Source organism: Cygnus atratus, chromosome 12 (assembly GCF_013377495.2).
Source record: "Cygnus atratus isolate AKBS03 ecotype Queensland, Australia chromosome 12, CAtr_DNAZoo_HiC_assembly, whole genome shotgun sequence".
Classification (NCBI taxonomy): Eukaryota; Metazoa; Chordata; class Aves; order Anseriformes; family Anatidae; genus Cygnus; species Cygnus atratus.
The window spans coordinates 1,494,072-1,518,372 of record NC_066373.1 but is presented as its reverse complement, the minus strand read 5'-3'; the positions used below and the strand labels follow the sequence as shown (position 1 = coordinate 1,518,372).

Here is a 24,301-nt window from a genome sequence, read left to right as displayed (position 1 = left end):
TCGTGCTAATTTAGCCCCCTCGTCAGTGCAGGAGTGCAGGAGCGGCATTGTTCCTCTCAGCAGCACCCCGCGTTGGGTACAGCCCCAGGAAGCTGACAGCATTAGCCATTCGACTCCGGAGTGACGACTCCACAAACCTAGTGTTTTCATATCTTTATGCACGTTTCTTACGTTTTAAGTAAAAAAAAAGAGCTAAAACAGCCTGCCTCCCTTTGCAAATCCTCCTCCAGACTTCCCGGGCATCACCTGCGTGGAACGAGAAATGGCCCAGAGGGTCCTGGTCCCGTTTAAGAGCACAGAGCCACGAGAGCCCCAGGGGGAGCAGGGATCGCACCCAGCTCCGCACCCCCAGCCCGGCAGGAGCAGGGTGGGTGCAGCCGGGACAGCCCAAGACTTCGGCTGCCAAACTCCAACACAGGAGCAGATGTTTTCCAGGGATTTTTTTACTTTTAGAAATCTGTAGTTTTCTTTTTTTAAAGGACAGCAAGATTTTTTCCTCCCCTGAAGGCAAAATCATTGTTTCTGGTTAATCTCTCCTTTTCAAGTAGCAAACCTGTGTCGTAAGGAAACAACTTTCCCTGGTAGGAGCCACTCTCCGGGCGGAACATCCAACCCGATGGCAAAGTGCAGAGCTCCTGGTGTGGTGCTGCTTACCTGCAAAGTCTTTCACATTGACATCCGCACCCTCGATGATGAGCTCCTTGATGCGCCGGGCATCTCCTCGGATGGCAGCTCGATGCAGCCGAGTCTCTCCTCGCTCGTTTCTCTTATTTACTTTATCTTTGGTTTTGGAGGCAGAGTTAGGAGTTCCCTTCTGACAAACTGTGGACTGAGAGGGATGCTTTGGTGTTGTGTCAACTGCGAGGAGGAGAGAACACAGTCAAGAACTGCAGCTCAAAGCAAGACCTAAACCCTTAGAGGGAGCTGTTGCAACGCGTTTCACCTCGCCTCTCCACTGAAACGCTCTCCGCAAGGCACTGAGAGTTAACAGCCTCTGAAGTTGATGTGAAGACAGAGGAAAGCCTGTGTGTGTGTAATACAGATATTAATTGCAGGCTGCCAAAGCCCGCTGGAGAGAACTGCAGTCCTTGCAAGGACTGTAGGCAATCCCATGATTTAGGAGTAGACAATGCAGCTCCTTACCCTAAAACCTCATTTCCTAAGGGAAGTGGCCTTTTACCAAGCACATGTGAGGTCTGACAGCCCTGGGAGGGGAGCACATTTTCTCGGAACAGCTGAATGCTCTGAAGACTACACAGCTTTTTGCTGGTTTTCAAGTAACAGCAACATAAGCAGCTAGATTTGCGTTAAGGACAACAAAACAGGCAGCTAAAAGCTGCAGCGTCTGTGTGTAGGATGCAGATGTACACACACGGATAGCACGCTGCGCCTCTAAAAACCCCAGAGGGGGGGTCACGCAACAGATAAAAATTACCAAAATCCCAAATCCATGGTAAACACATTCCAGCTGCGCTGCATCTCACGTTACAGTGCGCGCTGGCTATCATCAGCCTTATCCTTCTCCCCAAAAGGAACACTGAAAGACCAGAGGCTGGTGTTCGGCCTCGGTTCACAACGCTCCCCCACACCCAGCACCCCAGGGGCCTGGCAGAGCCCTGCGGCAGCGCAGCCGCCCTCCTGCGCCCAACTGTGCCACGCCGCTCGCTGCTCTGGAGCAGGAGACATCCACCAGGGCTCGGAGAGGGAGCAGAAACAGCTGGGCGAGAGCTTGCCCCTCGCAGCGTCGCCCCCAAAGGCAGCAGCACGGAGCTGCTCCCAAGCTCACCTGGGCTGTTTGCAGACTCCTCGGCTGTCATCTGCATGAGAAGAGCGACTTGCTGGCGCTCGGAGAGCGGGTAGCCTGCCCGGATTCCTGAAAGGCCCATTCCAAACAGCAAGCCAGGCTTTCTCGTGGCGGGCTCCTTTTTAATCCTCTTCCGCTCTGGACCCTGCTTTTCTGTGATGCAACGAGACACAAAAGCACAACCTGTGAGCATCGCAGCGCGCGGGAACCACGCTCCTTTCCGAGCAGAGCGCTCACAGCTCTCCAAGTCCGTCCCGGTCTCTCACGGATAAAAAAGCCTCTGGTGAAGGACACATCCCTGCGGTGGGAGCGCTGGCACCCGCTCCTGCTGCCCGCCAGCTCTGGTACCGTGCAATGGGATGGGATGGGATGGGATGGGACAGACCTGGGGCAGGAGCAGCATCGCCTCCACCGCAGCCTCTCCTGGCGCGGGCTCCTGGGGGCTCTGCCCCGCTCCCTTCTCCCCCCAGCAAACATCAGCGCAAGAGGCAGAGGAAGCGACTCTGTGGTGGGGCCACCGCCGGTACTGTACCTTCTTCCATCTTGCTTCTAGGAGCCTCCATTTCATGCCATGGTGCTTCGGGGAGCGTACGCAGCCTTATACCACCACAGCATGGACTGAACTGGAGGCATCTAAAAGCATCAACAGAAAGTGCTAACGAGATAGGGGCTGACAGCTTGGCAACGTTGCCACCTCACCCCTTCAGCACCGCCAAGCCGTGGACTTTGCACCTGAGCCATGGGTGCAGACCGAGCCCTGGCAGGACGGAGCAGGGGACCGGTCCTCTCCTCCCCAGGGCCCCCAGCACGCAGCTCGCACCCTCAGCCGACACGCTGCTCGGCCGCATCCTTCCCAAAACAACCAGGAGTGAGCACCGTGCTGCCTCTGCCGGCCCCGCCAGCCCACTTGCCTAAGCCCTGCGAGAAGCTCGACTCTTTAAAGCATTTTCCCAGTTTTCTTGATGCAAATCTCACTTCTTTTCCCCTGCAAGGAGCGCTGGCAGCCCTTCCCGGTGCTCCCGCCCGGCGAGCGCCCGGTGCTGCCGCACGCTGCTCAGCACCGCTGCGGGGATGCGTCCCGAGTTCCAAGGTGTCAGCTCAGGAAACAAAAATTAAAGTTTCCTTTCGCAGAGCCAGCCAAGCAAGAGACAGAAAATGGATCTGCAGAGCAGCACAGCGATCCCTTGCCAAGGAGCCGAGCTGCGTGCCTCCTACCAGGCAACTGTCCTAAACCCACAGAAAAGCATAAGGAAGATATGGTGCGTGTGAGTGGAAAATCCAACGCTGCTCCCATCTATTTCTAAGCGTTGGCACAGCTCGCTCCCGGCCAGGCTGGCTGCAGGGCTCCTGCTGCGTACAGAGGGCCGGGAACAGCATTTGCAGGGGCCACATGTGTAAAAGTTGTCAGTGCAGGCGAGCAGTTCCTGGTCCAAACATCACAGGCTTGAGCCAGGGCTGCTCAGATGCTGCTTGAGAACCCTGAGCAGCAGAACACAGCACCAGGCCAGTCAGCGAGCGAGCACACGTCTGTGTCTCTTCTACATGGAAGTCTGAATCTAAACACGCTCTTGGTCGTGCTGAAAGTATTTTGAGAATCCCAGAAGATGGTGGGACACGAGGAGTCTCAAAGCAGGGTCTGCAAACAAGTACACGCCTGATAACCCTCTCCAATTTACAGGGCTTCAACCCCGAGCAGCCCGGGAAGGGAACCCACCAAGCCTTCACCGGCATCTCCCAGACCCAGGGTCCTGAAACTGGGCATGAGAAGCAGGGGAGACGCAGAGCTCCAAGACGACGTGCAGCCTCGAGCCAGCTCTCCCTGTTGGGGCAGACAACGCCAGACACTGCCCTGGATGCTGGGGAGGCTCCGAAGCCGAAGGAAGAGATATTTTGCATCACCCAGTGACAGACAAGCAGGGCCCTTGTCGGGACCCGCGGCAGCAGGCACAGCAGCAGGACCGGGGACCCGCTGGGCACATCCCTGCGCTGATGGCACTGCCTGCACATTTCTCACTCTCTGTTTTTAGGCACGGGTTTCAGCACTGAGCCCAAACTCCCCAGCAGCGCTTCTGAGCCGCCCCAGGCACCGGAGACCTCCCGTGCCACCACCTCGGCCTCGCGGGCAGGCGCAGCCAGAGCTTCCCGTTCCCTGCGCTCCCCTCCATCACAGCCACCAGGCCAGAGCAAACGGCACCGCTCCACCCCGAGCCGGCTCGCACCTCCTCCGTGCCCCTGTTGTGGTGTAACGGGGACGCAGCGCCTCGGGCAGAGCTCACCGCTCACGTTAGCTGCGTGCAAGCTCCCCGCATGCAGACGGTGAGCCCGTCCCCACCCACACCCCCGGTTTGGATGGAGGCAGCCAGCGCGGCTTTGGGCACGAGCACAAGGGCCCCAGAGCCACAACGCGGCCGCCCCGCGTCGTCCCCTCGAGCCTAGCACCAGAAACAGCCTTGGGCCCGCGCCAGTCGCCAGCCACGCACCTGAACCGCGCTAATCGGGTGACGCTTCGCTACAGAAACGAGCCGGTTGCACAACTCCGGGCTCTGCTTACATCAGCCACCCGTGTCTTTGCCGGCTCCTGGGTGCTTGCAGGTGCCACGCAGTGCCCGGGCTCTCGTGGCCCCCTCGGGCACGGGGTCCGGATACCAGCGGGGCCGGTCAGTGGTGCTCAGGACCGAAATGGCCCCAACCAGCGTGCACCGCACCTCCCGGCACCCGCCCTGGGGATGCGCGCACATTGACGGAGAACCCCCGCCTAATCCTCCAAAGCCACCTTTCGGTCACCCTGGCAGCGGTAGCAGAGCTAGGAGATGAAATCAGATCACAGGCAAGTGGATAGCTTTTTAATGGCTTACAATAAAATTAAACCCAGCGTGCTTACGGTAACAAAACAAGTCAGCCCGGGCAGCTCCCCGAGCCCCGCGGCCGAGCCCCGCGTGCCACCAGCATCGTCTGATCCTGCTGTGCCCGGCGGTGGCAGAGGCCCCAGCCACATCCAGCCCTGCCACAGCACGGGGCACGCCTTACACACGTACAGCCCGTGTGTAAGGACCCGACGGGGCAGGGGCTGTGTGGGCGTGCAGGGGAGTCCCAGGAAGAACAGCAACGTTCGGGGGCCGCGGGTTGTCAGAAGGAGCCTGCCATTTCCCCAAACCGACTACAAAGTTCAACCGAAAACCTCTAAACTCCTGTTAGCTCTACAGTTGGAGAATCTGCCTCCTCCACACAACATTTAGCATTAAGAGCCATGTGATCCACGCGACAGAAATAAACCGGAGAGCGATCGCTGCGCTCCCGCTTGCTCGCGCCGTGGCGAGGGCTGAGGCAGCAGCCGAGGAGCTGGGCTCGTGCGTGGTGCCCCGCGGGACGGAGGCGCTGCAGGGCCCGGCACCAGGGGATGGCGTCCTGCTCCCTGCCTCCTTCTCCTGCTGGTGCTCCCCGACAAACGACCCCGAGGCGATGCTCCGGCAGCACCCGGCCGGCCTCGGGGTCAGCAGGAAAGCACAACGTGGCCCCGCTCGGCGACGCGGCCCTCAGCAGCCTTCCCTGGCCCTGCCCTGCTGCAAGCCCGCTTTATTTCAGCCTGGGAAACTTCGCTCAGAGCCTGGCTGTCACCAGGTGTCCGTGGGGACCCCGCATGAACACCTCGGCTCACAGGCTCCGGGTGTCAGTGGCTCCTGCAGGCTGCTCCCCTCAGTAAGCGCTTCTCTGCAACGCCCTGCAGCAACGTGGAGCAAACCGAGGGAAACGCTCACAGCTCGGCAAGCAGGAATAAAACGTTTGGCACTAAAACCCCTTCGCGAGGCTGTGCTAAGGCTGAGAATGGCTGTGCAGGGCGGCCCCCCCAGAAGCAGAGCGCAGGGCCGTCCGTGCGAGCAGCAGCACCGCGCGTGTGCCCCACAGGAGGGGCGAGCACAGAGGGCTCTGGACAAGCCCCACCACCAGGGACCCAGTTTTAAATCAGCTCATTGCCCTCTGCTTCCACCTCCATCACGGAGCAAAGCCTCAGCCGGGGAACTGCTTCTTGTTCCAGGGCTACGAACGCCGCTCTTGTGCGCGGCAGACCGCGAGCGCCTTTCCAGGACAAAGGCCCGCAGGTGGCTCCCGTGTCCGAATTAAGCTCCAGGTCACGCAACGCCGGCGCTGCCTCGGCGGGGGGTGCAAAGCCGGGGCTGAGCCTCGGCCCCGGCAGGAAGGGGAGCGAGGACGAGGCCGGGAGCCAGACGGGAGCGGCGCGAGGGGAAAACCTTCGCAGGTTCCTGGCTGGCGCGCCACGAGGTGCAGGCATCGCGGAGAGCTGCAGCCGAGCTCCCGCTCCCCACTACCGTGTGTCGCACCCTGTAATGCAAAAAGCATCCGTTTGAACGGCTCCGGCATGACAGCACAGGCATATAAGGTGGTACCCTGAGGAAAAATACCATTTCCAAATAAGCAGCTCGCGCCGAACAGCTCCGCACTGCACGGGGACGCTGCCGGCCGGCTCGCTCACGGGTCGGGATTTTGGAGTTTATTCACGGAGCGAGCACACAAACAGCAGATCAATAAGAATAAATTAGAACGGCACAGACAGCAACGGAGACTGCATTGCACCCCCGAGAGACCGCACAAGCCTCTGCCTTCCTGATCCACAGCCTGGCATGCGTAAGAGTGACTCATTTCTACTGCAGAAGTCACAGGGCACAAGATGTTTCGGCGCACGCCAGCTCCAGCGAGGGGAAGCAGCCCGGCCCCGCACGGGCAGCGCCGAGCCTGAGCACGCAGACACGTACCGTACCCAGAGCCCTGCTCGCACGCTGCACGCCCGGGCTTTGCACGCTGCTGACAGCTGAGCACGAGCAGAGGGCTTCCTACATCTGCGGGCAGAGGGAAAGGCAGCGTGGCGTGAGCGGGCGCAGCAGATGCCCCCGGAGTTCAGGACCAGCACGCAGCGCGGGGAGGACAGCAGCAGCAGGTTAAACAGCAGTGGCATTGGCAGATCAATGATAGATGGCAGCAGGAGGGCAGCGGGGCTGGCACGAAGGCACTGAGACCATAACGTAACGGCCCACGAGCGGAGGAATGAGGCATTCAGGCTCGACAGCCGCACCGGGGGGCCTGGTGCAGGCAGGAGGCACGTTTTGTACCAGGGAGTTCACGCACGTGCTGCAGCGCCTGCAGTGTGAACGTCCCCCAGGTAGAGAAGGGAGGGGATGTGGCACGGCAGCCACGTGAAAGCCAAGAGGGAACCGAGAGGGAACGCTGTAGCAGGGTCTGCTCTGGCAGCAGGGCAGGGGGGCACCCCGAGCGCTGCTCCTCATCCCGAGGATGGGGAGGGTCCCCCGGCACCCAGCCCCGGCTCACCGGCGACGGAGCATCTGCAGGCCCTGACCCCCGTGGCCTCGGTAGCTTTAAGAGCATCGCTCAGGCGGAGAGGTTTAACGCCGTGCCCCAGATAGCCGGCGATCCAAACACCAGCCCTTGCCCCCAGCCAGCCCTGCTGGACAGACAACACGACCACGCAGAAGGGTGGAAACGCATCCTTTGGGCGGCCATCGACTGACAGGCTGCCGAGACAGGCTGCAGGAGGAACCCCGGGGCTTCTATCAGATACAGCAATCTCCATGTTAAACAGGAATAATTCCGAAAGAGAATTCAGGTCCACACTTTTCATTTCCCACGAGGCCGAAAGAACCGGAGGAGGAGGAGCAGGAGGGGAGGAAGGCTCGCCCGCGCAGCCCCCCTCCGGGAGCGGGGGGCAGGACACTCTGCAGACAGCGCTGATAAAAGCTCTTGTATTAGAGAAAAAGCCATCATTGATAGATTTTTGGTTCACAGAGACCCAGCACACTGCAGCCTCTCCCTCTGCATGTTAAGGAGGTGAGGCGGGGGGGAGGAGGGAGATTTATGGCAGCTCCCATCATCAAGCGACCTGCTTTCCCGCACAGCACCTCCCAGATGGCTGATGCACACGGGGAGTTTCTAAGGGTGATCTGAAGGCTGCTGTTTGCCAGCCTCGGCACACTGTACCGGCATTATGGAGCCAGCTAGAAGCGAAGAAGCTCTGACATTCACTCTCTCCCCGGTTGCTAGGTGAGAACAGTTTCTCGACTATTTTAGTAAAAGGACCGAAATTATACAAGCAAAGAAAGGCCCGATGCAGCGCAGCCCATTCGAGTCCCCCAGCTGCACACATCCGCCCGAAGCCAGCAACAGAGGCGCACACAAATAGCGGCTTGGTCCGCAGATGCATTTTTTTAACCAGCCGGCGATCTGCTTCTCACGGATCCCCTCGCCAGCCCCGCCGCCTGTGACCAGCGAGCCCGCTCCCGTCGCAGCGCCGCTCCAAGCACGAGCGGGCGGTGGGCAGCCCAGCGGCCGCGTCCAGGAGGGACGCAGCGGGCGGGTTAGCTCGGCTGATTCATCGGGCTTGGTAACCCAGCAATTAGCGCCACGTACCGTGCTCGGGGATCAGCACGAAGGAGGCTCCGAGGCCAGGTCCCGCTGCCTGCGCTCACGCCCGCCGCCACCACGACCCGCGGCCGCCCTCCACGGCGGGACGGTGCTGGTGGGGCTCTGCCTCTCCCCGCTGCCTCCCGGCAGGAGGACCCTGCCTTGTTATTCAGGACCTCGGAAGCACGATGCCATTTTCACGTCTTGTTTTTGAAGGAGACGGACACGGCTGAAGGGGCTTTTAGCTCTGGGGACTCTCAGGCCACACTCTCCACACCCGCCCTCCGGCCGCGCTCCCCCATCCCAGAAAGCCGAGACGGCCGCCAAACGCCTCCAGACCACAGCGGAGGCAGATGACGCCGACTTTAACCCTGACAGCACGGGAGGGAACCTAACCTGCTGCTCCCCTCCTCCAGGACAGGAGCCACCTCCTGCTCCGTGCCCGGCACCGCGCCAGGGCCCCGACCCGCGCCGTCCCCGGCACCACCACCACCGCTGCCTGCGGTGCCGTTCGGTTCGGCTCGCACCCCAGTAACAACAACAACAAAAACACCAGGCGGTGCTGAGAAATCCCATGACCCAAAGCCACAGCGCTACCAAACCACACGGCGTCCACCCCTCCCGGCCTGGCCGGGCGCTGGAAGCAGCAGCGGCTGCGCTGGAGGCAGCGATGAGGAATGTAAAATCCCTCCTACCCCCAGCACCCCTCCAGCCCCTGCACCCTCCCCTCCTGCCCCCCCCCGGACCCTCCAGCCCCCCAAGTCCCCTCCTGCCCCCCCAGACCCCTCCTGCTTCCCCAGGTCCCCTCCTACCCCCCCAACCTGTCCTGACCCCCGTTCACCGCTGGCTGCCCTTGTTTCCCCTGCGGGAGGCGGTGGCAGAGCTCAGTTGCGCAAAGCCCTCGGCTCCAGCACGAGAGCTGCCAGAGAAACCAAAGTCTGCGTGACAAAACGGTTCAAAATCAGAACTTCTCTGGTGTTCGGGGAACTTTAAAAGTGAGGCATTTGTTTCTGGAATAACGCTGCTGAGGCCAGGGCTGCGCAGCTCAGCCGTGATATGCTCCGACACGGAGCAGCACACGTTGCACTCACTGCACGGCTACGCCAGCGAGCACAGGCACAGGACGGCTCCTCCGCCTGTGATTTTGGAGTAAGTGGATTCAAGTCCGGGTGTTATTTAGCGATGGCGGGGTTTGGACACGATCTGGGCAAACCCAAGCTTCTTACGTGCTCTGAGTCTGCCAGCAAATGTGCAAAACCTGGCCCAGAGATGTCGCCCAGGCCCAAGGAGCAGCATGGAGGCAGTGGGGCTGGAGGCACCAGAAGCCAGCAGCACCCTTAAGGGGCAAACCCAGCCCAGCGCCTGCCTCTCCTCCCCCGGGGGGGTCTCCAGGGGAGGCCGGCCTCTGCACCCAGGGGGAACCAGCACAGCACAGCAGGCCCAACCTCGCTCAGGTCTTTCCAGCTCCCCGGAGAGCTCCGGGAAGCCAAAATTAACTCAAAGCGCCCTGGAGATTTTTATTAAGCCCTACCTCTCCCCGGTGATGACTAAAAGCCCAGAAACCACAGCTCCACCCTACAGGAAGCCGAGGGACCCGAGCGACAGCCCGAAATCAAGCTAAAGAGGCAGTCCCCACTACGGCTGACATAGAATCACTAAGGTTGGAAGAGACCTTCGAGATCACCTGGTCCAACCATCACCCTACTCCAGACTCTCGCACCCTGTGCATTACACAGCTGTGGGTTTTTTTTTGGTGCATGTTTATTTTAATGGCTAACCTCCTTTCGGCGCGGCGCGTAACTGAAGAGCTGCACGAAGCCTCACAGGCTGCTGGAAGTGCTGGGGAGAAGCTGGCTTTACTCATCTGGCTGCTGCCAGGCAGCACGTAGGCTCTCGGCAGTGTCTGGATGTGGGGAGATGCTGCACGAGGGGAGAGGAGGAAGGCAGGAGAAGTCTCAGGCAGAGATGCGGCTCCCACAGAGCTGGATCTGGAACAAGCAGTCTGGAGGCTTACAGATTCATGTAAATTTTTTTCCCTCGCGAGGACAGCGGCTGCACGGTGCTGGGGCAGATGAGCCGCCGCAGCAAACCCGGGCAAGGCTTCACGTTACTGCTTAAACGTTTAAAGAGGGGAAAAAATCCTACTACAGGCAGAAGAGCCCTCTCCCAGTTCCCACATCCTTGGAGCTGAATTTCACGTGGCTGTGGAACAGCCCAGCAAAACCGTCCTCAGGCAAACACGAAAGCCCGCGTGCAGCGGCCCAGGAAGTCTGGCTGCATTGCACAAAACATCGAAGGTCAGCCCCGCAACTGGCACGGCGAGCGCTGATGTTGCAATCCCACTTCTCACACCAGCTGAAATCGAAGTTTAGGAAGGGAAGAAAAAAGCAGCCCCTGCTCGGGGCAGCCGGACGCGGCCCCCTTGCTGCAGCCCCTTGCTCGAGACCAAAGCTTTGTCCTTCGTCCTCCAGCTGTGTGCCAGCACGACGTGGCCGGTGGGTGTTGTGGGCCACTGACTGCACCTGCACAGGCTCAGGGGCACCTCTCCAGCCCCGTGTGAAGTGTGCAACCCTTGTGCAGCCTCAAACAGGCCTCTCCCCTGAGGGAAAGCCGTCCTCGAGCCCGGCCGAGGAGGAGAAGGACCCCACGGTCACAGCAGGGTGGTGCCAGAGGGGAGCACGGTGCCGGGGAGCTTCTCCCACCTCAAGCATCTGGTTCCTGGAGGAAAAGACCTCGGAGAAGAGAAACCAGCTCCTGCTCAGCATCGGCCTGGCTCTCCGTGCCGTTCATCTGCAGCTCCCCGCCGCTATCTCCTCCCCAGGGGCTGAGTCACTTCCTCTCCCTGGTCTCGACCAAATCGGTTGCTGATGACTCGCCCACACCTTTCCAGCCTTTGTTGAGCCCCGTTTGTCTTTCAATGCACCTTTGAGACCAGCGAGCTCCCCTGCCCACAGCTCCGCCAAGCCCCGGAGGGGAAGGGGAAGACGCATCTGACACGACCCTCTCCTGGTAGCAGCACCGGGCTGTCCCTGCCCGCCTGCTCCTTTTCAATTCTTTTCCTTCCTGATGCCACCGGCAGCACCATTTCTAACATTTCCACAGCCAGAAGGAGAGCCGAGCCCCCTGAACAGCAGGCAACTGCTGCTGGTCCCCCAGGAAGCGGGCTGGAAGAGCCCGGCCGTGACGTCCCAGCTACCACAAGGGCCAGGAAGCCCTTCATTAAGTGAGTTTGGGTTTAAAATCTCAACCGAGTCCTGCACGTGGTTCAGAAACGCCCTCGACAGGAAGCAGCAGCAGCTACGGCTGCGGCTCATCAGCGCTGCCGTGCCCCGGCACCCAGAGGTGATGCTCCTGCACGCGCCCAGGGAGCACAGCGCACTGTGTGCCAGAGCCATCCCCCAGCCAAAGCCCTCCCCGTGCCCCTGCGCCTCCCTGGGGAGCGAGCTGGGGTCCCCCAGCCCAGGCTCCCTCTGGTCCCGGAGGGCCGGGGGCTGCCCTTCGTCCCGCAGCTGCACGCTGTGGTGTATTCGCCCCGTGATGCTCTCGCCCCTCTGCACACCAAGAACGCCGACGTGACGCTCCACACCGACAAACGGCAAGCAGCGTGAGCTGCCATTCGGCTCCGTGAATTCATGTTTTGAAACTCTCTCAGGACACGGAGTTCAGCAACTGAAAAAAGCATTACCACTCGGCACAAAGAGACCCACAGAAACGCGTGGCCAGCCCCGAGGATGCACCACCACCACCGTGTGTCCTCGCTGCCCAGCGCGGGAGCTGCGCGGCCACGACAGCGCTCGTCACCTTCCCAAATTTGCCCTCCCAGCTTCCAAAGCGGAGGAAACCAGCCGGCGGCTCCGCTGCAGCTGAAGAGTAACAATAAATACAAGAGGCCTGAGTCAGAGCACAGCTTTTCCCTTTGCTTGCACTCCTCCGGCCTCCCGGCACGGCACCGGCACCTCCTGGGAACCGGGTGCTCGCCGGGGCTGCAGCCGCAGAGGTGACCGTGGCAGTGCCAGGCAGGGGGCACGCGGGGCACGCTGGTGTCCTCACGGTGCAGGGGGTCGCTGCACCCCCCTGGCCAGCCCCTGCCTGCCAGCAGCCCCAGGCAGCCACGTCTCGGCAGCCACACCTGGGGCGCATCGCTCTGACCGCCGGCTTTGCCCTTGTGCGTGCACGCACCAACTGGAAAGGGTTTCTCAGCTTCAGGTAACGAAGTCCTGCAAGTCTGAAGTCCCCAAACAACAAAGCGTGGCTGCAGAGGTGGCAAATGCGTTTACAGACAGACACAGGTACAGCGAGTTTGCTCAAGGCGAGCGCGTGCGACCTTAGCTTTTACTGCTTGTTTTTTGCTTTTAGAGGGAACTCGGCTTTGTTCGCTGATTTCCAAGCTCGCACTGCAAGGCCCAGCGCTGCTTCTCGGCCAGCCGGAGCCGCAGCTCGTCAGCTGGGTTAGTGAGAACCAGCAGGGAGCTGACCGCCAGCCCAGGATGGGGAGCCTCCCCCCCCCCGAGCCATCCCCGGTCCCGTTACGTGTGTTACTGAGAACACAAGGGCCCAGATCCGCTCAGCTCCCAACGTGCCCGTGCGTCTCAGGAGCTCTCCTCTTGCTCACCGCCTTTTCCTCCGATTACAAAACCACAGGAGATGTGGAGCAGCGCCCCAGTACGGACGGGTGAACGTCGGGAGCCGCGTGCGTCCCACCAGCCCCATGGCTCCCGTCTCCACGGTGGGGTTTGCGGTTCCTGTACCTGTATCTGAGTCCTTTTGATCTCCATTTGTTCCGACAGTGAAAGGCAACTTCCGCTTCGTGGCCCTCTCTTTCACCTCTTTGCTGCCATCGCTCCGGTCCAACTTGGGAGTCTTGGTTAGAGAAACTTTATCTTTATCCTGGGAAGAGAAAGCAGACAGCAGGTCAGCAAGCACCTTCCCCAGACCGTGGAGGGACCGATTGCCACCCCAACCTCCTGACATGTTTTTCTTCCCCTTCTCGCAGGGCTGGGTTTGCGCATGCAGCAGAAACGAGCCCCCCTGCAGCCACGGGGGAAAGGAACGGCTTTTGTCCTCTGGACAGGAGAGCGAGGAAGGGGCACCGAGGGCTGGCACAGCAGCCAGCACTGCCAGCCCCATCCTCTACCCGCTCATCGAGACCGAAGAATGGCTCATAGTGGCTGAGGCACCGCTCTGAGCATCCCAGCAGGTCCCTGCGCACTCAGGGAGGGCCGCAGCAGCGAGCGCTTGCTTGGTTTGCTGGAGAGGCCAGCTCATTTCACCCAGCTAAAACCCCAGTGCCACACTGCAGAAGAGCGAGGCCAGCCTGGGCTGATGTGCAGCGCGAAACCCTCAGCAACTGGCACGGAGACAGAGGCCTCGAGGGCAGGAGAGGCTGCGTCTGGGGGACCAGGGGCTGTGCGAACCGAACGGCCCCAGGAACCGGTGAAGGGCTCCCCGGGCCCAGAGGCGAGTGGGGACGTCCGTGCCCAGGGCTCAGCCGGGAGAGCCGGGGGCTGCGATGTTTCTAGCACAGGAATACGGCGTTGCTATTTGAGCCTATGTGATAAGGGGTTATTCTGGAGGATATTCTGGCAGCCGGCGGCCTGCCAACGTTCCCGTTATAGGGCCAGCCCCGCAGCCCCGCGCACCCAACAGGCCGGCGCTCCAGGGCGCCCACCGGGCGCGGGGTCGGCCGTGCCGTAGCGAAAGGATTGCTGCAAACGCTGCAGGAAAACCCGCTTCTGAAGGGAGGGCAGCACAGGTTGAAGGATTTAGCTGCTTAATTCTAAGCTTCTTCCTACTGAGATTTTGAGAGGAAAAGCAACCGTGAGCACAAATCCACCACGAGCGTGCACCAAGGCGCAGGAAGCGACGCAGGCGCCGGGTGAGCAGTGAGAAAGCTGGTGCAGAACTGAAACTTCTGGAGCTCCATGTGCTGAAAATGCGCACAGACAAAGTCACGCAGTTGTAGCTTGTGTATTTCAGAAACTATTAGCTCAGGCATGTGCTCCAAGTTTCACCCCTGTGCAGCTGCTCTAAAAGCGAGGCCAAAACGAGCGGCTTCTGTGATTTCAAACAAAACCTCGACCCTAGGCTCTAGGTACAGTTAGATGAAATAAAGAACCTTAATGTTTCAGATCATGCAAGACCATCGCTGGAGCCTCAGACAAGCGCAGCCGACAGGAATTCCTGCGTTTAGAGACGCCGGCCAGGCCGCCTGCAACCAACTCCTGGCAGGTGGCTCCTGCGTCGGCCTTCGCGAGACCACGGCATCACCACACACATCGCTCCTTCCTCCTCCTCGGCTGCACTCGCAACGCTCGACCTTCTCATCCACGTTCCAGTGCAACGCTAAGGCCTGAAAAAATGGGGCTGGGAATCCCTTTTTTGGTAAAGCAAGCTAAAGGGACCTATGTGAGAGCTCAGCAGCCTGATCCCTGCCGGCGGAGCGGCTGTCGGGGCTGGAGCCGGGCACGCTCCACCGCAGGCACCGCCGCCGCCCGTCCTCCTCCTCTTCCTCACGCAGCCACCCCAGGTTGCATCTAAACACCACGTGTTCCAGTGCTGTTGTCTTATTTTTTCTGACGTGGACAAAAATAGGTTGCACCACGAAGGTGCAGGTTACGCACTGCTGCTCTCACCGGTTCCGAGCAGCTCAGGCAGGGCAACGAGGCCAGGGACCGGCAGCAATTCACAGCCAGAACCCAGACAGAACAGAGGAGAGGTCGGCCTCTCGGCAGCCCCTCACCAAATTCCTCATCATTTATCTGAAGCCCACAACCAGCCCTCCCACCGACCACCTTCCAGGACCACCTTGATGCAAGCAGGCCAATTTGCCCTTTTCCTCCCCAGTTCAACACAAGCTCTGACAGCAACGCTACACTGCACATCCGTGCGCCCTGCCCCGGCTCAGCACTCAGGCAGCAGAGGTGCTGAGCTGCTTTCTCTGGGTAGGAACAACGGCAAGGGCACGGCCCCAGCGTGCAACTCAGAAACTGCCACTGCACTCCCAGACTTCCCCAGCCCGGCACTTTTAGCCCTGCCAGTCAGGGCTGGGACAAGAGCGCAGCACCGGAGCTGCCCACGTAGCAGCAGCAGCAGCAGCAGCAGCAGCAGCAGCCGTGCGGCGCGGGCTCAGAGCACTGCTGCAGCCCCGCACTCCCAGCACCTCTTCCACTGCTGGAGGCCCGTTTGGGAGTCTCGTGCCCAACACTGATGGCTCCGGTCGGCCAGGTCCACGTGGTGGCAGCTCGCAGCGAGGCAGGTAGTTCTGGAGGACTCCAAAGGTACCGGTCACATCTGACGCTTCTCAGATGGCGCTTACCACATCGGCAGCTGTGCTCGCTGTCTGTAGCTCCTGTTCCTCGCCTGGACCTTTCAGGCTGCCTTTCCCACCCGGTATTTAAGTAGAAACGAACCTTTTGCACGCTTTTGCAGCAGGAGGCCAGGATGCAGTCCAGCCCCTGGCACCCCGTGGCGGGATTTCCTTGACTCCAAACGCTTCTCCCAGACATCAGCTCCACGGTGAGAACTCCAGCAAGAGGTCAGTTGTGCTCCGCACAAAAAACGCGGCTCTTTGTTTGTAACCTTCAAAGAGAGCGCAGCTGGAGCGCACTCGCCGCGTCCTCCGCTGCCTGTGAGGCTCGCGGCCTCCCAGCCCACCCTGGGAGGCTGCAAGGGGGCTGCAAGGACCAAACGGAGCCATAGGAGCAGAAACGCAAAAAGGAGCGCGCTGGGCTGCAAGGCCCAGCAGAAGCAAGCTGAAATCTGCCAGCTGTTATTTGCGACAACTTGTTTAAAGCCTACCTGCGCTAAAACTCCCTCAATCCTTTGGGCTTCGCTCGCTGCTGGGGTGCGAAAGCCTGAGCCTGCAGGCGGGGGGGCTGCAGGGACTAGAAGCCAGGTCAGGCGTTCGCTGCATGACTGCTGAGTGGGAGCTCTGCACGCTCAGGAGTGAGAAAAAGCACGGCAGAGGTAAAAATGCAACTTATTCTACAAAGTTATTGCAACCCTGTTAAAAACGCCCTGTTAGAGGAGAGACAAAGAAGAAGGGAATCGGGCAAAAAACCCGTTCCCAGACGAGGAGAGCCCAGCGTGAAAATGGAACTGGCTGCGTGAGTCCCGACGCCGGGCAAGCTCGGGCAGCGCTCCATCTGCATTCGCCCTAACGCTCAGAGCTGCTGAGCCAGCCAGGCTAGCAGAATTAACCACCAGGAACGAAGTCCCAGCCCCGCTTTGAAGATTAATCTGTTCAGCAGCGCGATGGTAACCTTTTATTCTAGTCGGAGCAAGGAAGATCCAAATTTCGCTCCCCCAGAAAGCAGTGGCCTGTTGAGGCGGCCTGCAGATGTTGCAGTGAAGCCACCGCAGAGAAATTAAGGCAGCTTGGAGAGGAACGTTCCTGAAGATAATGTCTGCTTTCGTTTTCTTATTTTAAGCTTTACTTCTGTAATTATTTCCAATCTTGTAATGAAGAACGTAGTTCTTTTCTTGAGTAAAAGCCGTTTTCACTTTTAGGTCATCTCGTGTCTCGGCTAAGCTCTGATTCATCCGAAAGGTGCAAGAATCGGGTTTCACGGAAGGAACAAATCCAAATGAATCGATGCTGCAGAGAAATGAGTAGGAGCACCCACGTGCAACGCAGGCGCGGGGCGCTCGGCAGTCAGGCGCCTCTTGCTGATGGCCAGGGAGGGAGCTGGGGGCACGGGGGCACGGCCGAGAGCTCCGCAACAAAAACAGGTTCGCTTTTGTCGGTGCTAAGAAAAGACACCTTGCAAAGGGGACACAGCAGACCATGACTTCAGGAGAAATCCCCAACCGCCACGTTACGTTATTAGTAAGATTTACTATATGAATACACGAATTTACTACGTGAAGCCTCCTCGAGTTAGGCTTGCTATAGCAAAAGGGTGCACCATGAATTGCTATCGGGTGCCATGCGTTGGAGCTGAGGGCAAGGTGCTCAGCAGCACCGTGCTGGCTCCTCTTCACACAGACATCTCTGATCAGCAAGAGAGACACTGACAGCAATCTGCTCGGGTCATTTATGGCATATATGAACAAATGCCCCTTTCTGTCCTCATGCACAACTCAGTCTAGGCCAGCTGACTATCCAAACTCAGGTTTTCAGGGCAGAAATAACCACGTAGCTCTTTTAGACGCAAAATTCTGTAAGAGAGCCACGCACAACCCTGTGCAAGCCAATGTGGACGTCCAGCAGAGAAGTGGGGTGAGTACAGTCTGCTTTCCAGGCAGGGCCGTGTACCTGCAGCCTCCTCTTCCTCTGTCCATACAGCAGAGCGGTGCTGTCGGTGCCCGCAGACCTGCAGGACTGCTGCCTCTGCTGCCAGGCGCTGCGCCGTGCTCTCGCGGCACCACCAGCAGAACCTGACTCACATCCCAGCCGCTTATGCAAAGCCTTGCGTGGAAATCCCCGGCGCCCTTTGTTCTCCAAAATGAGTCGAAAGTGTTTCAGGTTGCACCACTCGTAAAAAGCGAGCAGCGACCAGGACAAGCGGCAGCGGCGACGCGGGAAGCCCAGGAGGACCACGCGTGCTGCCGGAGATGCCCAGCACACGCAGCCGTGCAGCAAGCACGCGATGCTGGGAGCTTCCCTGCGGTCACGCAGCAGCACACCGTCGTTTCCCAGCCAGCCCCGCCGGGGAGCAGAGGAGGGTTCATGCCCTGCGGTGCAAGTGGGGACGGGCAGAATTCACCTGGCCACCAAGAGGGCACGCGGGACGTGGTGGAGCCACCGCGTCCCTGGGGGCCTTTCCAAAACCAGGGGACAGCGTGTGAAGTTTCAGACAGTCTGAACACATCACGATCGAGGCTGCAACAAAACATTCACAGTACGGAGACGACCGGGTTTGAATTCCTTCGGGGAGGCTGGCGGGAGCAGAGTACCCTCCAGCGACCGGGGGCTGCTCAGCCTCGCTCACATCTGGCTCAAAGCACCCGCGTGCCCCGCGCTCTGTGCGGCGCGAGGAGCCCCAGCAGGCAGGCAGGACTGCCTTCCCTCTGCTGGAAGCAGGACAAGGGGGGAGGAAAAAGAGCGAGCCCCAAACCCGGGCCCAGCACCGTCCTGCTCTGTGTGCAGTCTGACACCGCAGCGGACGCGCACCTCAGACCGTGCACGTCAAGCATTTCCCCCCCCCCCCGAACAGAAATCCCCTGCCGCAGCCCACAGCGAGCCGTGTGGGACCCGGGAACGTCAGGAAATGGTTTCAGCGAGGGCTCTCGTCCTCGCTGGGGCTCTGCGGAGCCGCGGCAGACGCGGAATTACTCATATAAGGCGCGCATACTTCTCAGCCGCCCTTCGGGCCGCGCCGGAGCCGGCGGCCGAGGGCCGGGCAGGGCTGAGCACAGCAGCAGCCCTTATAAGGCCCCGCCGGGCTGCGGCGGCCACCAACAGGCCCAGCCCCACGCCACAGCCCCCGGGGCCCCCCCGGGCCCTGACAGCCAGGAGGGGCTCGCCCTCACCCCCTGCTCCGTGGCAGAGAGGCACGGCGAGTGTGCAAACTCCATTCCGTGCCCGTGCTAAGGCGGTGGTGAAGGAGAGCCTGGAGGCAGCGGTGGAGCCCCGGCACCGCGCTCCAGGCCCCCCCCGCCCCCAGTGCCAAGTCGCCACCTCGGCCTTTGCGAGTGTTGACAAACGCAAGATAAATGGAGAGCAGCGGCCTCCGGGACAGGCAGGTACAGCGGCGGCTGGACGCGGGAGGCCCGAGGGCCGCGTGCTCTCGCCCTGAGTCACCGCGGCCCAGCGCCAGCGGGACGCGGGGCGGTTCGCTGCGGGGCGAGTCGCTGCGCCGCGTCCTCCGGCACGGCACCTCGGGGCCTGGAGGACAAACCCCGCGAGCTCCTCCTCTGCTGAGACCAGAACCGAGGAGCAGGAGGGCTGTTCCCCACCCGTGCTGACGCCTTTCGACGGGAAGCATGAAATGGGTTGTGTCCGAGTCATTTAGCCGGAGGGATCTCTCCAGCCCCCTGCCCGTAAATAACCCGCGGCCTTCAAGCTGCGGGGAGCGGGCGCAGGAGGATGGGCGCTGACTCACACCACGACCGATCCGTTCCCTCCCGACGCACCTGCGCCCACAGCAAGCTCCTTACGTGGCACCACAAAACCCCGGATCTGCGTTCCCTGGGCTCCAGCCCCATTCGCCCAGGTAAATGCTGGTGTCTCCCGGCGTGGGAGCAGCGAACCCCTCGGCGTGGATCCCAGAACAGATCTGCACGCGCGCACGGCAGCAGAAAGGGGAACAGGGCCGATGCCACGAGCGTGCGCGAAAACTGCATTTCTGCCTGGGATTTCCCCGCCGGTTGTTTGTCATCTCCCTCCTCCTGTCAATAACACGACCTCGCGCCCCGCGCAGAGAGAAGCGGCACTGCCACCGCAACCCGTCGGACCCTGGGGGAAGTGGCAGAGCACGAGGCACAGCACCCCTGCCGTGACAAAGCTCAGCACCACGACCGGGGCTGCCAAACGCTCCCCGGGGAGTGCCGAGGAGCAGGAGCAAGGGGGTGAAAGGGAGGCGGGTGGTGTTTGTTTCCATAGCAGAATACAAAAGGGGTGGGTTTAAATTTGTGTTTTAAGGTAACATCTGAGCGCAGCTTTCTGCAGAAGTGTTTACTGGGAGCTACCCATACACTGGGAAGGGCCTGAAAAAGCTGCGAGGGGAGGCACAGCGCAGGGCTGGAACAAAATGAGCATCGGGGTGTGGGAAACAAGGGGAGAAGCATGGGTTTATTTACCCTTAAACTCTGGCCTCCTCTCAGGCCCGGTCAGAACCCGAACACCCCACATAAACCCCCCCCCCCCAAGCAGTAATTCTGCAGAGCAGCTCCCGGCCAGGCCACGCTCAGCACCCAGCGCTGGGTGCAGCAGGACCAGCCCCGTCTGACCCAGACGCTGTGCAGCCAGCCAGAGGAGAATCTGCTCCCTCGCATGGCACACACATACAAGATCGCCGCATTGTCTGGTCCTTCCATGGCTTAGCAGGAAGCCTTACAAACACCCAGTCCTTCTGGAAGAGTCTTCCCAACACCCCCACGGCTCCTCCGAGGCAGGGCTATGCGGCTGTAGCACTTCCCAGGAAGTATTACGGCCGCCAGGAAAATAAAGTGGACCTCATCTGCCAGCAGAGTGCCCAAACAGACTGGGTTCAGGTGGTAGCAGCCCGAGGCAAGCTGCTGCCGTCTGAAACACTGTCACAACTTGAAGCCATCAGGCACAAGGGGCAGCATCCCCAAAGGAAGGCAAGTAAACAAGCCACGCTACCTTTTTCCCCGTTTGTTTCTCCACCATGTCGTTGCTGAGAGAGAAATCTTCTGGCTGTGGTGTTTTAGAACACCCACCCTTGGGCATCGTTCTGCCTTCCTTACTTGATCTTCATTTATGCTGCCATCGCCTCATCATCAACCGTCTGTTTAGAGAGAGGAAAAGACAAGTCAGACATCACAAAAGGATCGTTCCACTGGGGAGAAAGGCAAGACACTTCCCGGGGGATAAACCCGCACCGAGCTCTTCCAGGGCAGCCCCGGGACGGCAGAGCACCTACACGCGGGTAAAACCGCTGCCGGGCGGCAGCAGGCTGGGACCTGTCGCTGCAAACCCAACTCGTTTCACGTGCAAGGGAAGCCTGGAAAGGACTGCGCCCAGACAGAGCAACCTCCTCCTGCTCCTCTGCTGCAGCATCGCCCCGAGCGCACGGCCGTGGGACGGGACAGACCCCGGCCGTGTCGGCCTCGCTCCCGGCCACCCGCAGCACCGCCCGCACCTCTCCGGATTCCAAAACCTGCTCCCCAAACACGATTCCGCGCTTTCGTCTCGTAACCGGGTTCAAAAACGCCCCGAGGCAGAGCGCTCCCGAGGCGCTGGCCGCGGGCTCCTCACCCTCGCACCGGCGTGGCCGCGGCGCCTTGGCCTAGGTAAGGCAGTTCGGGGAATAACAAAGCGCTCCCGGCTCCTGCCATGTGTTGCCTGGTTACAGGGCTGAAAAGACAACTGACATCTGAAATACAGCGGAGCATGAGCTGGAACAGGGATCAGAAAGGCGGGCTGCAGCCAAGGCCGGCGAGGCCTTTTTAGGTGAACAAAAATATCTCCTCTCCTGAGAGCAGAGGCTAAAAAGCATCTGTGCAGCAGCGGAGCTCAGCGCAGCGACCCACGGCAACTCCTGCGGCACAGGTCTCGCTGCGCCTGCACCGAAGCAGCGCAAACAGCGACCGCTTGCAAACTCTTCCCCAGCTAATCGCCACCTGACAAGGCTACGCGCTGCACCCATTAACTTCTGAGAACAGCGGCTGGCTTTCTGCACGGCTACAATTGCAGGAAATTGTCCAGGAACAAAGTCACGCAGGGCTGCATCACAAGACTGGGAATCCTGGGGGCGGGGAGAGAGAAGGAAAAAAGAAGGAAGGCAGGGGGAAGGCAGGAGCCGCGCCGAGCCGGAGCCTCCCGCCCGGGCTGGGCACCACGGCCCGGACCCCACGGGTCCCAAGGAGCCGGGGTAGCCCCAGCCATGGGGACCGGGTGCCCCACGGGGACAGCAGGCAGCGGGGCCGGGCGTTGGGGGTCCCCCCAGGAGTGTTTTCCTCAGTGCTGCCTTTTAGAAGCGCCCTGGAAATCCCGCCGTCATTCAAGCGGCTCATTTACGCTTCACAGACTTCAGAGCCCTTTGGGTTGGTTTGTGGGTTGGTTTTTTTTTGGCGTTGGTTTTTTTTTTTTTTTTTTTTTAAAGGGATTTCAGAAGCGATTCCCAGCCCCCTCCCAGCCCCACAGCATGGCACAGACAGCGCGAGGAGTCCCGGGGCTGGGCGCCCTCCTCCTCCTGCCGCGGCTCCGTGCACCGAGGCCTCTCCACATCCCCCTGCTCCAGGCGGCGCTGAGCCTCAGCAGCCCCAGCCCTTGGCTCTCGCGCGAGCAGGAGGCGAGGCAAAATCTGCCTCCCCGCATTTCTGCTCCTCATCACGTCAAGCCCTCGTGGCAGCGGCGAGCCCCAGCGAAGCCGTCGCTCCACGGCTTCTCCCAGCCCTTTCCTGGCAGAGCAGCTGCTCCCGGTCGTTACCTGGCTTGTCCAGGCTGGGGACTGTCCCCTCGGTCCCACCCCTGGCCCTCATTGCAGCGCAGGCAGAGGCAGAGCGAGCGCGTGCCGGTGCGAGCAGCGGGGTCGAGGCCACCGGCGCAGTCGCCCACCCCCAGGGATTTGCTCCAGTAGCCACCGAAAGTCCGCGCAGTGGAAATTCCCATGCCTTGCGCCTGGCGCTGGAGATCTCAGTGCACTCGGTAAAGGAGCCTAAAAGGAAACAGCTCCGCTTTCTGCCCTTCGCGAGCTCGCTCTGCTCCCAGCGGCCGACGCCGAAACCCAGCCCCACGCTGCGGTCCCCGTTCCCAGCGCCTCGCCTCGTGGCCCGCACGCTGCCGGCGCCTTCTCGAACCCTCTGCCCGCTCTCGCTGTCGGCGCGGCCGCCTGCAGCCGGGGCAGCCACCTCTTCACGTGGCGCTCCGGCAAACCTGCTCAGCTGAGAAAAGGCCAGACGGATGCCAGATTAATTCTGCGCCCCTTCTGTTCGGCGAGCTGACTCATTACGCTTGGAAAGCTGGCTGCCTCTCCGTGTAAACAGAGCACTGGCCTGGTTCACAGCTTGCAGGGAGCGTTGCATTTGCACAACAATTACCAACGCAGCCTCCCTGCTCGCAGGAGGTGCGGGGAGGTGAGCGCTGCGCTGCCGGCCGGGGGCTGCCCGGCCCCGGACCCCCCCGGCGGAGTTGGGCCAGCCCCAGCACCCCCCTGCCTCCCGCACGCCACCAGCCTCGCTCGCCTGCCTCCCCGCAGCCCATCGCCACCGCTTCTATTTTGTAAACAATTAACTAAGCTCCTTGAACGAGATGATTACATGTCTGCCGCACAATAAGAAGTGGGAGACCAAGTGAGCTCAACGGAATATAATCCCTCGCACTCCTAGGGGAAAACAAAGGAGCTCTTTGCCTCTGGCCGGCGGCCAGGGCGCTGCCGCGCTCCACCTTCGGCAGGGTGCGAGCCCCGCGCGCTGCACGCGGTGACGCCAGCCCCTCCGACCTGCTCGCAGCCCTTCCTGCGTGCCCTGCGAGTCGCTTTCGATACCGGGTCCCCCGCGCCTCCCCTGGGATCGCCGGGAGGAGAGGGGCAGCCCGTGCTCACCCAGCGCGCCCTGCCCCGTCCAGCAGCCCCAGGTACAGCCCCGAAGTCTGAGCCCCGAAGTGTCTCACGGCACGCACGCACAGACGCACGCTCCTCTCCCCTTCTCGGGGCAAGGAAGCCTTGGAAATGTTGTTTGGTTCGCCCGGGGCACGCCAAGCCCAAAGCCACACACTGAGACCAAACGCGTCTGTGGAGGACCTCAGAAGCGCTGGTCCCAAAAGGGAAAGGAAGGAGGGGTGGGGGAGCCGTCCGCCCCTCCGCGTTACACAACGGGGAGCAGCGCTCGGCCGCGCCCCGGCTGCTGGAAGCGGCGGGGGGCCGCTGGGAAGAGGCGATGGGAGCAGCCCACACGCCCCCGAGCTCCGCAGGAGGGGAGAACCCCGGCGAGCAGAGCGGGCAGACCCACGCGGGTCAAGGTCTTCATGGCCAAAGACACTGTGACGAGCAACGCCCGTATCGGCGACACGCAAGAGGAAATGCAAACCGTGCCGAAGCTCCTGGCGCCGTGAGCCGTGCACGAGGTCGCGGGACGGATTCCTGCCCTGTGCCCCCTGCCAGCCCCGCTCCTGTCCCGGCCCCGCGCGGCACAGCCGGGCTCCGGCCGCTTCCAGCCGAAGCCACGACGAAGTAGCTCCCGCCCAGGATCCGTGCGTCGGAGCTCGCCCATACCCTGCCAGCTTGGAGTAAGAAAGATTGTGCCGACTTCTTCAAGTGCCAGACAATAAGAAAAAAGCTGGCTGTAGGCTCTTACCCACTACAGAAAAACTCCAACACAAGGATGGGAATTAGAGGCGCAGACGTTATTTGCGCAAACCCAACACATTTGTTTGGTCTGTAAAGGCTGGAATAGGAACAAGCCCTGTCGAAACACGAAATTTCTAAAACTCAGGCTCCTTTT

At 60.9% G+C, this 24,301-nt stretch overlaps 1 protein-coding gene across 1 annotated transcript in view; it reads right to left on the bottom strand.

The window, feature by feature from the left end:
• The window catches only part of ANKRD11 (ankyrin repeat domain containing 11), a 124,891-nt gene that overhangs the window by 13,331 nt on the left and 87,259 nt on the right, over positions 1 to 24,301 (bottom strand). Inside the window, 4 exon segments of the mRNA XM_050713289.1 lie at positions 655 to 858; positions 1,787 to 1,957; positions 12,982 to 13,120; positions 20,502 to 20,646. Coding sequence (XP_050569246.1) covers positions 655 to 858; positions 1,787 to 1,957; positions 12,982 to 13,120; positions 20,502 to 20,588 — 601 coding nt within the window. The 5' untranslated portion in view covers positions 20,589 to 20,646.